General features: G+C 40.2%; 1 protein-coding gene across 10 annotated transcripts in view; it reads left to right on the top strand.

Moving 5' to 3' along the window:
• The window catches only part of ablim2 (actin binding LIM protein family, member 2), an 89,071-nt gene that overhangs the window by 61,534 nt on the left and 14,571 nt on the right, over positions 1–12,966 (top strand). For 4 of the 10 annotated variants that reach the window (XR_010167288.1, XR_010167287.1, XR_010167292.1 and 1 more), the window contains exons 7-14: positions 3,624–3,711; positions 4,771–4,829; positions 5,477–5,518; positions 6,303–6,380; positions 6,509–6,652; positions 7,204–7,236; positions 8,992–9,109; positions 9,860–10,150. Coding sequence is in view for 1 of the 10 variants with exons in the window: in XM_063900510.1 (XP_063756580.1) it covers positions 3,624–3,711; positions 4,771–4,829; positions 5,477–5,518; positions 6,303–6,380; positions 6,509–6,652; positions 7,204–7,236; positions 8,992–9,109; positions 9,860–10,150; positions 10,844–10,915 (925 nt within the window). In the remaining 9 variants the exon portion in view is untranslated. Of the gene's footprint in view, positions 1–3,623; positions 3,712–4,770; positions 4,830–5,476; positions 5,519–6,302; positions 6,381–6,508; positions 6,653–7,203; positions 7,237–8,991; positions 9,110–9,859; positions 10,151–10,843; positions 10,916–12,966 lie in introns of all 10 variants that reach the window. The other 6 variants (XM_063900510.1, XR_010167294.1, XR_010167289.1 and 3 more) reach the window with 6 other exon arrangements.

The following is a 12,966-nucleotide window of genomic DNA, read 5'->3' on the forward strand; positions in this document are numbered from 1 at the left end:
TGAGGCATACAATTGTTGAAATTCTATCTTTCTTAAGAAATGTCAGGGTATTCATGTGAAAATGTGAACATGAAAAAACATTTTCAGAATGAACTTTTTAGCACTTAAACAAAGGGAATAATTTGGAGTTGTGGTTTTTGGTAATTATGCTGTGATTTTACTGGTCTGACCCACTCAAATTTGGCTTTATGAGGCCCTGAACTAAAATTAGTTTCACCCCCCTGATGCAGAACTGCTCCCATTTCGGTTTTGTGCACACACTTAACTCTTCAAAATGGGTTACTTTACGTATTGTTTCAGAAAACATTCCCAGCTCTTTAATAATTGTCATTATTTTTGTTCATTTTAAACCAAATTCCTCAGTGAATAAGCTGCCATTGTCAGTCAGTCTACATGTGCTAGGATGCACTACAGTAACAGCCTTTATTCAAAATGCCATGACATTTGTGTGAGATCAAAGAGTGTGCTTTGTGTGGCTGTAAGGTGTCTGTAGCCCTCACTGGCAGGGGTGGAGGAGGTTGAAATAAAACCTTTTAATAGTTTCTCCACAGCTATGTTGATCAGCTTATTTCTGTGACGCTCATGTATTGCTCTTACTTGAAATCATCTGTCATGTTAACTTGAATTGGATTGAGTGCCAGGAAAACAACAAGCATAGCAAAGACTGTATTTCAGTTTAGTTAAATCAAATTATTGATGTTTGGAGGATACAAAAAGTATGAACCCACCAATGAAGAAAGGTTCGGGTCATCATCTATCACTGCTCACTTTATCTTACCATCCAACAGCTGTTCACTCATTGGTTGCACTAACTGAGGCTGACTTCGGTTAAAGGTATAACTTAATGAACGTTGAGGCGAGCAAGCTATAGCATCCAAATAAGAAAGTGTTTTGTGAATTTTCCGACAACTTCCAGCGCCACATATCGGAATGTAATGATTCATTTGGGAACCTCAGAATCCACTGTGTGTGGGTAGCTAGCCAACGTGTTCTAGTCAAAAAAGATGTTTTCTGTGTTTACCTTTTGAGGACAGACGTTAGGATTGTGCTGTAGCATTTATATTTATATTACACCTTTTGAGTGGCCATTTGGCCTGGGTAAACTATTGTCTTTAGACATGGTCTGACACACAGTACAGTACAACCAAGTTTTCTTAAACACAATAAGGCCTTAAGTATGGCTAACACTCCATGAACCGTTTACTATGAAGCTTTAACTGGATATACATTACTCCTGTATTGGATTAGCCCTTGAAAAGGGAAACAGAAATGAGTAAATGTGACAAGCTGAGTTTAATAATGGTAGAGTTGACTTTATGAATGACTGACCTAGTCCATAAAACGCATCACCGATCTTTTACTGTAGCCATACTCCACACCAAAAATCCATTACAATCTTCTAAAAGGATCTCCTCTTTTGCCCGATGGTGCAACTTGGGATGTGATTTTATGTGTGTTTTTTTTAACCAAAGCTTCAAGCTCTGTAAAGGCAGGAACGTAACTCTGCTGGAGTCTCAGCTACAATCTCCAACCAGCTGCAGCGGCTCATCCAGGGCTGCCAGTCCTAAGTCAATCTTAACCGCTCCTCTCCCCTGACTTATCAGTCCCACATGACATGATAGTATCACTCTCATGCACCCTTAGATTTTGACAAAGGCAGAATTTTATTGCAGTGCTATCTCTTTTCCGGCCCTCTGAGTCTTTCCATGTTTAAATTGTAATCCAGTTCCAGCATTTTAACACCAGGGTTCAATGTTTCAAAGGCAACTTCCTCATTGCTGTAGGTCTATCTTAACTTTCACAGTTAAAATGATAGCTTTTTTTCTGGTGTCTTCCGGCTTATTGCTCAGTCAATTTGTCTCTGGTTGCTTACTCTAATCACCTTTGGTGAAGATAAGCATTAGGCAGGGTGTTCTGGTATGGTTCCATGTTGAGATGACGCAACAAAGTGAAGGGACCTCTGAGGGATTGTGCGTAATCAGGGCGATGTTGTAAGATGGGATGCCTGTGGGAGTCAGAGATCAGCAGACATCTAATGAATGTTTTCATTGCTTTCATGTGTCATTTATGTTATTATTGAGTCCATAAATTGTACTTGTTTTCACTTAGAAAAGTGTGAGGTAATTCTTCCTACAAAAACCAGAGAAACCCAAGGATAGTCAGACCACATTTGAAAACAACTAAGGATAAACCATGTCTCTGTTTTATGTATGATTTGGATCAACTCGCCTCACCTTACACAATTTCTTTTTGTAATCTTCAGTGTATGTGGGGTTATCAGCTGTTTGCCGTAGCAACACCCCTTTAAATGTCGGTGTAATCTGGAGACTTGCTGAATCCTTTTTCTACAACCTAACAGAGGAACGTCTGCAACTGTTATGAGTAGTGCACTGTGCAGTTCTGCTGGCTTCCATTTGTTTTACATCCGGGATGACTGAAAAAATAAATGTAATAGCTGTTGACAGTACTTCGCTTTTAAAACCCAGGAAGACAATTCTCTCTGACCAATCCGTGTCCTGTACTGTTTTTACATCAGCATTAAGTACCGGCCAAATTAGCTTGGAACCTCCACCGGTTGCGGAAGGTGCCAGTACTCAATGGAAAACCCAAAAGGAACAGGTCAAGTCAGGTTGAGTTTTTTGGAACCAGGCCAAAGTGTCCCAGGGAGTCTCTCGGAGGACCACACGGAACCCTGAAGATCTATGTATTCCTGTAGCGCTGTGGTTTCACAAGCCCAGAAACAATTCACGTTATAACTTCAGTGCAATATCACAGACACATTCATCCTTACCATGACAACAGCCCCCTCACACTGCCTTGTTGGTCTTTAGCTTAATACATGAATCATTTCACACCCCCATTAGCATCTCAATGTCAAGCCATGTAATATAAATCCATGCTAAACCCACGGGTCATGATAAATGATCTGCCAGTGCTAAGGGTTATTTGGAACTGGAACAAATTGGAACATTGCTGTTGATAAATATTGATGAGTCAAGTATGTAGGTTAAAAATCAAGTTCATTGAGATGCTTTTATACCAATGCTACTCTTTTCCCCTCACTCGACATGACTGCACTTGCAACACAAGTGCTCCATCTTGTGGCAAAATGACAAAACAACCGTTTATTTGTAGACATTTTTAGGCTTTGCAATTACTATAAGCTCAGCAACACTCCCAGACCTGATTATATATGTTGCATCAGCATTTCTAAATACATAATTATGACTTTTCTATTAGACATGTCTTCAGGGAGTAAGTGTGGTCATTAACACCAATGTCTTTGCATCATTGTATGGTTGTGTGGAAGTGTTCCCACATCATTTTTGAAGACTTAATCAGAAGAGACCAAACATACAGCGACATTATTCCATAACAGTGTTTTGCATTCAGCTTTGTAATTCACTTCCAGTGTTTACCAGATAAGACATCAGGTTCAGCTGGTTATCTAACAGAAAACACTGGTATGGGGGAATTTGAAAAATGTGGGCATTTCCCTTGCAGGTCAATGCAAATATGTCATTGATTTGCATTATAGAACCCTGCTTTCATTCCAACGGAATGCCCTTCTGTTTTTCTGATGTGTGTGATGGTCATAACCTGTTTTTGTTTTGTCCTCACAGGCTGGAGAGAAGCACTACCACCCCACATGTGCCCGCTGTGCCCGCTGTGAGCAGATGTTTGCAGAGGGAGAAGAAATGTACCTGCAAGGTAACATCTGTTTTTGGGTCTGAAGAATAATAAACCTCCAATCTTTCATATGTTTTAATAGCTCCTAGCTTCAAGACAGATACTGTGTCTGCCTTTCTAGAAAGTTTTAAATCCTAAAACATGTGACTGTCGATTGTTAGACAAAAATAATTCCTCATTTGCTCTGTTCCTTTTCCTTTCTGTTTATTTAAATCCTGTCTCTGTGAACCCTGGACACATGTCTTCTGCCTCTTTTCCCTCTCACTACCCAACAGCAGTATTATTAACCCAATGTATGGTTGATCTCCTTGTGCCAATTGCAGCTTGCTGCTGGGGCACCAACACAGAGTAGCAGCTGGCTGCTCCGTTTACTCTGACCCCTTCTCTCTGCTAATTGTCACATTTCAATATATCAAGAATAAGCTTGTGTAACCCTTGCTAGTAGCTTAAACTAAAATCTAAATGACCTCTAAGTACAAATTGAAACTGAGTAATAAAGGTGTTATCATTAGTCTTTTAGGCCTGAATCATTCATCAAAATATTCAAGTAAAAGTTTCATTTTGACCAAAAGATGGCACCAGATGAATATCCAGGGAGGAATGGTCAGGGACTGGAATGGTTATTTGGGTTTCTCACCAGCTGTGGTGGAAAGTACCTACATGAACTCAAGTACTGCACTTAAGTACATCTTTTAGGTACTTGTCATTAACGTTATTACTAGTATTTCCTTTTTATGCTCAACATACTTCTTCTCAACTACAATTTGGAATAAAATGTTGTTTTCTTTTTACTTACTGCATTTATTTGATAGGTTTGAGTACCAGTTTCTATGCAGGTTCATAGATTTATTTTTTACATTTTACATACTTTAAGTATATTTTGATCATAATACTTTTTACTTTTACTTAAGTAACCTTTTGAATGCCAGACTTTGACTTGTTCCAGAGTATTTCTAAACTGTGGTATAAAGATCTGAATACTTCCACCATTACCGGTCTCACAAGATTGTTTGGCCAGTTTTAGACACAGTGAAATGTTGGAAATAATCCCAGTCTGACAGTGATTGTGTTTGTCTTCAGGATCCTCCATATGGCATCCTCCATGCAGACAAGCAGCCAAGCAGGAGGAGAAGAGCAAGGTGGGTGCATGGAGAAGACCTAAACAAGCCACAACGAATGACTTGTCCAAACACATAAGATGCTTCAGACTTTTTTAAACCCTGAAATAAAAACAAGATAGATCCCAGTAGACCACAGAGCCTCTCCTTTTGGAAAAAATAGTACTTGGATTTGGGAAGATTTAATGTATTATTGGTTTCTTAATTGTACAGCTGTATAAAGCGAGGAAAATTGGTTCAAATGAATGCTAAGAACACAAAGCAGTTAATTGAACCTTTCTAATAAACACCAAAAAGCCCTTAAAATTCCTCAACAACTTTCAAACAAGCAGCCAGTTATACATCATGTAGTGATATCAGACATGGACTAAAGTGCTTTGTCTATATTCAACACATCGTTTCTACATTTTAATCTATGATTCATTAATGGATTCTGCACAAAATAAAAGTAATCTGCAGGTGTAATGTTGAATTCATACAACACAAATCCACCAAGCTGTTCAAAAGATAAGTCCATCCTCAAGACAAACATGTAAGGTGAATAGAGAGTTCAGAACCAATAGCCATTGTTTTCGAATTTCATCAGAACCCTGCAGCTTCACATCCAGTATCTGCCCTTCCCTCATCTCCCATCCTTCTTCCCTCATCTTAACCCCTCTCCCTCCCAGAAGCAGGTCAGGATACAGCTCACTGAAGTCCCTGAGCAGCAGGTAGGTGCTCCTGAACATCCCACCTGAACCCCACTCACCCAAAACCATCTGCTGCATGGGTTATCAGAGCTGCTGACACCATGCTACTGTAGTTGCTTCATGTAGCACGAGCCACCAGATCTAAAGACCTCTGTTTGGTCAGGGACTGATGATGCTGTCCCATGCTGATCATCAGTCTGTGCATGTAGGATGGTCTAACCATGAGTGATGTGTTTCAGTACCTGCATCTGTAGGATAAATGAAGAGAGCAACACACACACAACTTGTCTGACAGAGAGGCCGTAACCTCAGATCAAACAAACTGATAAAGAAAAGTCCTCTGTCTTCAACCTGTGTGATTTAACAGAACTGATTGATTGCCACGTTAGGCAGAGCTTCACTAATAGTGCTGTTTGAACATAATGGAATGAGAAAAAGTTACAAAAAGGATTTAGAATTTAGATATTTAGATTTGAGTTAATGGGATAACATTTTACCCTTTATATATAAGTAAATGGAATATCTATTTTTTTAAATTGTGGTTGGAACAAACAAGCAGGTGGAAGATTTCACTAGAACAATAGTAATAACAATAGTATTCAAAGGATTCATTCCTGGGAAAAACAATGATGTACTTCTTTAATGTGTTTGCTTAAAGGACAAGAAAAAAGAGATTTAAAGTGTAAATCAGATCCAAATATCTCTTCACAAAAAGCAAGTCTTTAATTGAATGAACAGTGATACCTCTCTTTCTCTCACCTGTGTGCATCTCATCTATTTAACCGTAATGGTGTGTGTGTTTTAGGTGACCCGGACTTCATCTGAGAGCATTACTTCAGTCCCAGCCTCCAGCGCCTCAGGCTCCCCCAGCAGAGTCATCTATGTAAGACACACAGTTCTGCAGCACACAAATGATCTGTTGTATTTGTCCTATACATGTTTGCTCTCAAATAAATATCCCAGAACATGATTGATAGATTGCTTAGGAGTGTTTTTTCTCTCTGCTGACAGGCCAAACTAGGAGAGGAGATGCTGGACTACAAGGACCTGGCAGCCCTTCCAAAAACCAAGGCCATCTATAACATTGACAGGCCAGACATGCTGTCCTACTCTCCATATGTCAGCTACCCATCTGAGGAGAGGCACTACGGAGAGGTAGAGCGGCCTCACAGCTCTCTCGAGTCTTTTAGTTTCGTTTTTCTAGCTTTACATCTCTTTATGAAAATTCACACAGTTAAAATTCACTCTGACGTCTTTCATTAGGAATTTGTACGTACGTGTCTCTTATGTACAACCCAATGAAGGCTGCATGGCAGTTTCACCGCTACGTTACCACAAGATGGCGATATACTCTTTGAAAATCTGTTAGTAGCCAATAGATTTAATTTGAAACATTTTTATTTTAAAGCACATTATTTAAAGTTGTGCCAATGGCTCTGTTCTTTCAAGCATTTGAATTGATCAAAAAGCTTTCATGGTTTTTCTATCACACACAGGTCCAACTTTCCTTTATTCCTTTTGTTGCTCTTGTTGTCTTCACTTTCATTTAGCTACATCCTTGTCCCCCACTCTGACAGTAAAGTCAGCAACAGTCATTCAGCAACTCATGCTGCTTTTTCTAACACAAAAAGCCAATAATAACTCTCATATGACTCCACATATGAGTTGGTCTTAATCATTGGCTTTCTCCTCTTCTTCATTTGCAGTCCCCACAGCTGCTTCCTTCTACCCCTTCTGAGGTAACTGAATGCACCACGTGTGGGGGGAGGGGTGAGAGACTTGTGTTAAAAAGGGCTTTTCAGCGAAACAGAGATTTCTTAAAAGCCTTATAAGGGTTTCAATGATCAATATGTTAACATGTTAATTTGCTTAAATCAGACTATGGTCTGATGTTCTTCATTTTAGCATCAACTAATCTCATTGTATTCAACTAAATAATAAGAGAGTTGTAAACAAGCAAAAAGTTTAAACACATTATCGAAAACAATTGGGTTTGAAATCAAAAGATGAATATGGGACCAAAGGTCAGTATTTCAGCTTCTATTTCCAGGTATAAGAGATAGCATTGCTTTTAATGGAACACTACATTTTTAGGTGAGCAAAAGTTTATGAGCAGAGACTTACAATAGTGTGAGAAGTGAATAATACTTAGTATTTAGTTGCAAATCCTTTGCTTGCAATAACTGCATCAAACCTGCGCCCCTTTAACATCACCACACTTTTGCATTCTTCTTTTGTGATGCTGTTCCAGGCTTTCCCGGCAGCCTCTTCAGTTGTTTCAGGGGTTTTCCCTTCAGTCTCCTCTTTAGCAAATGCATGCTCAATAGGGTTTCAGTCTGGAGATTGACTTGGCCAGTCTAAAAGCTTCCACTTCTTTCCCCTGAGGAACTCCTTGTTTTGGCAGTGTGTTTTGGGTCGTTGTCTTGCTGCATGATGAAGGATCTCCCCATCAGTTTGGTTACATTTCTCTTTAAATTGGCAGACAAAATGTTCCTGCTGGCTTCTGAGTTCATTTTGCTGCTGCCATCATGTGTGACATCATCAATGAAGATCAATGAGCCCTTCCCAGAAGAAGCCATGCAAGCCATGACATCATCTCCAGCGTGTTTCATAGATGAGCAGATCCTTTCTTTCTCCAGACGTTAGCCTTTCCATCACTTTGGAAAAGGTTCATCTTTGTCTCATCAGTCCATTCAAAATCTCAGAGAACTTTTAAGCCTTGTCTCTGTACTTTTTGGCAAATTCAAATTTGGCTTTCCTTAATTCTAATGAGTAGTTGGCATCTTCTGGTGCAGCCTCTGTGCTGTTGTTCCGGAAGTTTTCTTACAGTTCTCACAATGTATGTTTCTGTCATCACCTTCTGTTCGATGTCTGTTGCTCAGTACACCAGTGGTTTCTTTCTTCTTCAGGACATTCTAAATGGTTGTACTGGCTATGGCCAAGGTTTTGTGCAATTGCTCTGATTGATTTTCAATCTTATCTCAGTTTCAAAATTGCTTGCTTTTCTCCCATAGGCAGCTCTCTAGTCTTCTTGTTGGTAACACGTTATAACTACGCAGTCTGCACAGGGAAACCCCAAAGCTAAAACTGAAAGGAGACATGCAGTGCTATTTACTGTTTGAATAAGCAATGTTAGAGGACACACCTGGGCAACAAAAAACTGTCACATGTTCCTATACTTTTGCTCACTTGAAAAATGGGTGGGTTAAACAAAAGATGATATCTTCTCAGTTGTTTAACAGATCTAGATGTAAATACCTGCAATACTGACATTTGTCTCATATTCATCTTTTGATTTAAAACCCAACTGCTTTCGTTGTACAGCAAAATGAAGGAATTGGCCTTGCTGTTTCAATAGTTTTGGAGGGGACTGTATAACCTAGATCTTTGTATGCCGATCGATCCGTCCCATTATGGAGTGGCTATGGAGGGAGGATGTTTTTTTTTTTCAAAAGGAAGCCCTGACTTCTTACTTTATGTGTTTGTGTGTCCAGGGCGATGGGGAGAAGTCCCCCCGTCAGCGGAGGCCCTCCAGTCCCAGCTCTAACAGCTCCCTGGGGGGGTACGGACGATACACCCCGTGCCGTTCTCCCCAGAATTACAGCCGTCCAGGTATCAGCCTCGTGCTCAGACATGACACACAAACCATGATCCATATATTGCTGTTGTTGTGTGAAAACCCTCTAGGTTTGTTATTTAATTTAGCATTTCTGAATCATTACCCAGGGTTCTGGTAAGGTGCCATGCATAATTCAGAAACAAGATGATTGGGATAAATGCTTGCTTACTATATTTAGAGCAGATCTGCTACAAACATCGGAAATTAAATGATGATGTATTTTGAGAAGATTTCCTGATGTGACCATACCCAAAACCAGAAATGAAGTGACATGCTTCTCTACTGCATGATCAGAATCTGCAACCCTTAAATCGCTCTGTGGAAATCTGTTGGATATTCTGAAAAATGCATGGTTGTCAAGCTAAGTTAATATCAGCTTTTTGCCTGTGAATATTTACCTGTCATTGGTTCATTATGTATATGTTATCATTTATCAAAAGCCTCAGAACCCCAGAGTTACCACAAAGTAGAAATTGTGACTTATATTATTATTATTTTAAGGGGAAGTATGCCAATTTGGCAAAAAGCAGGTATAAAGCTTTTTAAATTAAGTGCAGTATTGTCATACACCAATTCCCTAAACTTGAGAGGCTTTATTACATACATTGTATATTTACATTATTGTATCGTTCAAGTTTAATGTCTTGCTTTTATTTTTATGCTAAATTGCAACAAAAAACTAACTGTAAAGTTACACAGTACTTTCCATTAAAGATGATGTTTTGATCTGATTGGACATTCAGGGCCAGAGGTAAGCCTTGGTGGTAGACCCAGCAGCCAGGCCCGAGACTCCAGTTCTCTCCCTTTGCCTCCATCCCTCATGGGTGTCATTAAGTACCCCTCCACTTGGGCCAGGGATTCACCTTCTCTCCCCGTTCACTCTTCTGCTGGGGCTGAAGTGAGTGGTGGTGGTAGTGGTGGCAGTGGCAAGTTGTCACCAACATCAGAAGGTGGCAGTACCGGCTTGTCTTATCACCTAAACCCCACCACCCTGGCCATGCTGCAGCAGCACAACTACATCCCTTACTTTAGAGGTATCAAAGCACGCTGAGACCGACCAAGATCTGGTCTAATACAGACAGTGGACAACTTGGCAGAACTTTTTTTGATGTCAAACCTTAGACAAATTCATCAACAATCATCCTTTTTAGGAACTAATATTTGAAAGGGGATTCATAGAGCCCCTAAAGCACAGTTTCAGATGTTCTCCCAGCTGACCAGAACAAACTTTGCATTAAGATCAGAAAAATGGACGAATGAAACAACTTCCCTACAGCAGAAACAAACTCCAGTCCTCTCTGTATTCGACTGAGACCAAAGGTCTTTCAGAATGGAGTGCTGTGATATGACCACTGAATTGACTTCACGTTGCATGGGCTGCGGTTTAGCACCATATATTAACCATGTGTTGGATACTCAAGACTGGTTCTCCCGGTTCACCATAGAGCCATTATTCAGAAGGGGAAATGGAACGCCTGAGCTGGAGTGTCGTATTTGTGTGTGTCACCACAGTTTGATCTTAATGGAGATTTATTTTCCTTAATGACTGAACCCCAAACCATGAAACTGCTAATGGTATACATGATACCACACGTCCTTGAAATCAACATCACAAACCAGTACAGTGCACATTCCACTTGCACGCTGTAACTCCTGCAGAAAGGCTTATCCAACCACCTCCCTTTGCTTCATCTTCTCCCAATCCCCCACTCTGCCCAACCCTTCAGGGTTCAAACAGGACCCCCTCCCTGACTCTAAAGCTAGGACATCCCTGCATCTCAGTTTACCTCCTCCTAACGGTAAAAAAAACCCAAAGTCTTTCTCATCTCTGTGTCTCCCCTCCCCAGTGGAATGGATAGCAGGTTTTGTGATGTTGTTGTCTAATATTGTGGTGTTGTCGGGGTTTCATGGTGTGCATCAAGGTACATTGGTTGGGCCACTCAGTGTTCTCATTGTGCTTGCCCTGTTCACTTGTGTGTGTGGACGTGGTTGTCGTTTTGCATGGTTTAACTTGAACCTGATACATTTGGCATTAGGAGGAAGGTTAATGGTGATTCCATTGTTGTGCTTGTCTGTTCAGGTTGATGCCTTAATTGTTTGCCTGCCTTTGTCTGATCTTCCCTGTTGTTTTCCTGAATCAACACTTGTTTGTTGTCATTTCAAGACGTAATTCCGTTTGGTGTGTTAACCTTTTGTCCTTGATTTGATTAGGGAGGAGAGCTGAGGCTTTGTGTTTTGTTGTCTGGTTGAGGTCTTGTTTTTGCAGAAGCACAATGCATTCCCTAGAAACAACTCTCTTGACCATATTCAGCACCTTATTTTTAAACATTATGTTAGGGCTGCCACTTAAATATTAAATTAATTTGAACCGTAATAGCTTTAAAATATTTTGCTGAATCACCATTTTCACAGTGTTCATTTGAGAGGTCTACTTCAGGTAATGTTCAAGCGTGTCTGAAGTGCCGAGCTGCAGACAGCCTTACCTTTAAAAAGGATTTGTTCAGTAGTGTCCAATATAGTAATCAAGGTCCAGGGTTTGACGGACAGTGCATTTTTCACAAGACTGTACAAGGCATGAATTTAAACAGATCATGACAAGTGTGTTTTCAAATTAAAAGGGACAGCCTTAATTCAAACAGTTCCTACAGCACCAAGAACTTTGAAAAGCCATGTTTTTACTCTACAGAACCCTTACAGTGGGAACACGTTTTTCTGACATAAGCTAGCTTTGATCTTACTGATTAATAGGAGGAGTGGGAAACAGCAAGAGCTTTTACTTTTGCAGAGAAAATCACAAACACGCATTCAAAGGTTTTGGTGGTTTTCCTTAGCAGTGAGGAGAGACTGAGAGGAGAGTTCTGCAATGGGAAATATGAAAGAGAGCTCGAGCGACAGAGTAGTAATTTGAGGTCTGGTTGCTAGTTCCAGTGGAATGCAAGACATTGGTCGTTGGTCTTGTTAAGTTCTTAACTTTTCCTCACATGCTGTGAAAAAGATGTGTTTTTATACAAAAAGCTTCTACTTTAATGACCTGTCAGGTTTCCTCTTCTAAGTGTCATAGAAGGCGCTGTGAGAGTATTACTAAAATGTACAATCTGTCCAACGTATGGCAATAAGCGTTAATTCCGGTTTGTTTGATTCTCTCTGCAACTGTTGCGTGTCTTGTGATTCTTCCAGGGAATGACACCCAGTTTGGACTACTGCAAATTCAAGTGTTTTCATCAGTGGGCAATAAGCCTGATTTCCATTTTGTATCATGAGGCGATACATATGGAACTAACACACACTGAACTATTTGAAATAATTACCTAGGGCTGTTTTGTATCATTTGGAAACTTGAGAGAGTTTAGGCCCTTGCAAGGCTTTTTATCATTTCCCTACTTTCCTATTTTTTAATGACCCCAAACCTCTCTTCCACCCTCTGTGAATTTGTTATAAGGTTTTGATTAATGCTTTGATTAAAGGGCTTCCACCTTTTTGTCGGATGTTTAAACCGCTCACATAAATTATAATACATCTCCTCCCTAATCTCCTAAAGCCTCCAACACCTCATATCTTTGCTCCAGATGTGTTATGGAGAATCTGCCGTTCATTTAGACCTGCACTGAAGAGTACTTTGCTGTGTGTGTGTGTTTGTTTATGGGCATGTGTGTGTGTATGTGTAAGGGATCTCTCACCAACACTAACAGCCTTGCTGTGTACGTCAGTGATCTCATCCACTTGCATCAAGACCCCTGCCGATGGTTCCTCTCTGTCTGAAGGAGGAGAGTGTGTTTCCAATCAGCTAACACTCTCTCTCATGCACAATGTTAAACTCTCTCTCTCTGCTGTCTTTCTCTAAACTGGATGT

This window comes from Eleginops maclovinus, chromosome 14 (genome assembly GCF_036324505.1).
Source record: "Eleginops maclovinus isolate JMC-PN-2008 ecotype Puerto Natales chromosome 14, JC_Emac_rtc_rv5, whole genome shotgun sequence".
NCBI lineage: Eukaryota > Metazoa > Chordata > Actinopteri > Perciformes > Eleginopidae > Eleginops > Eleginops maclovinus.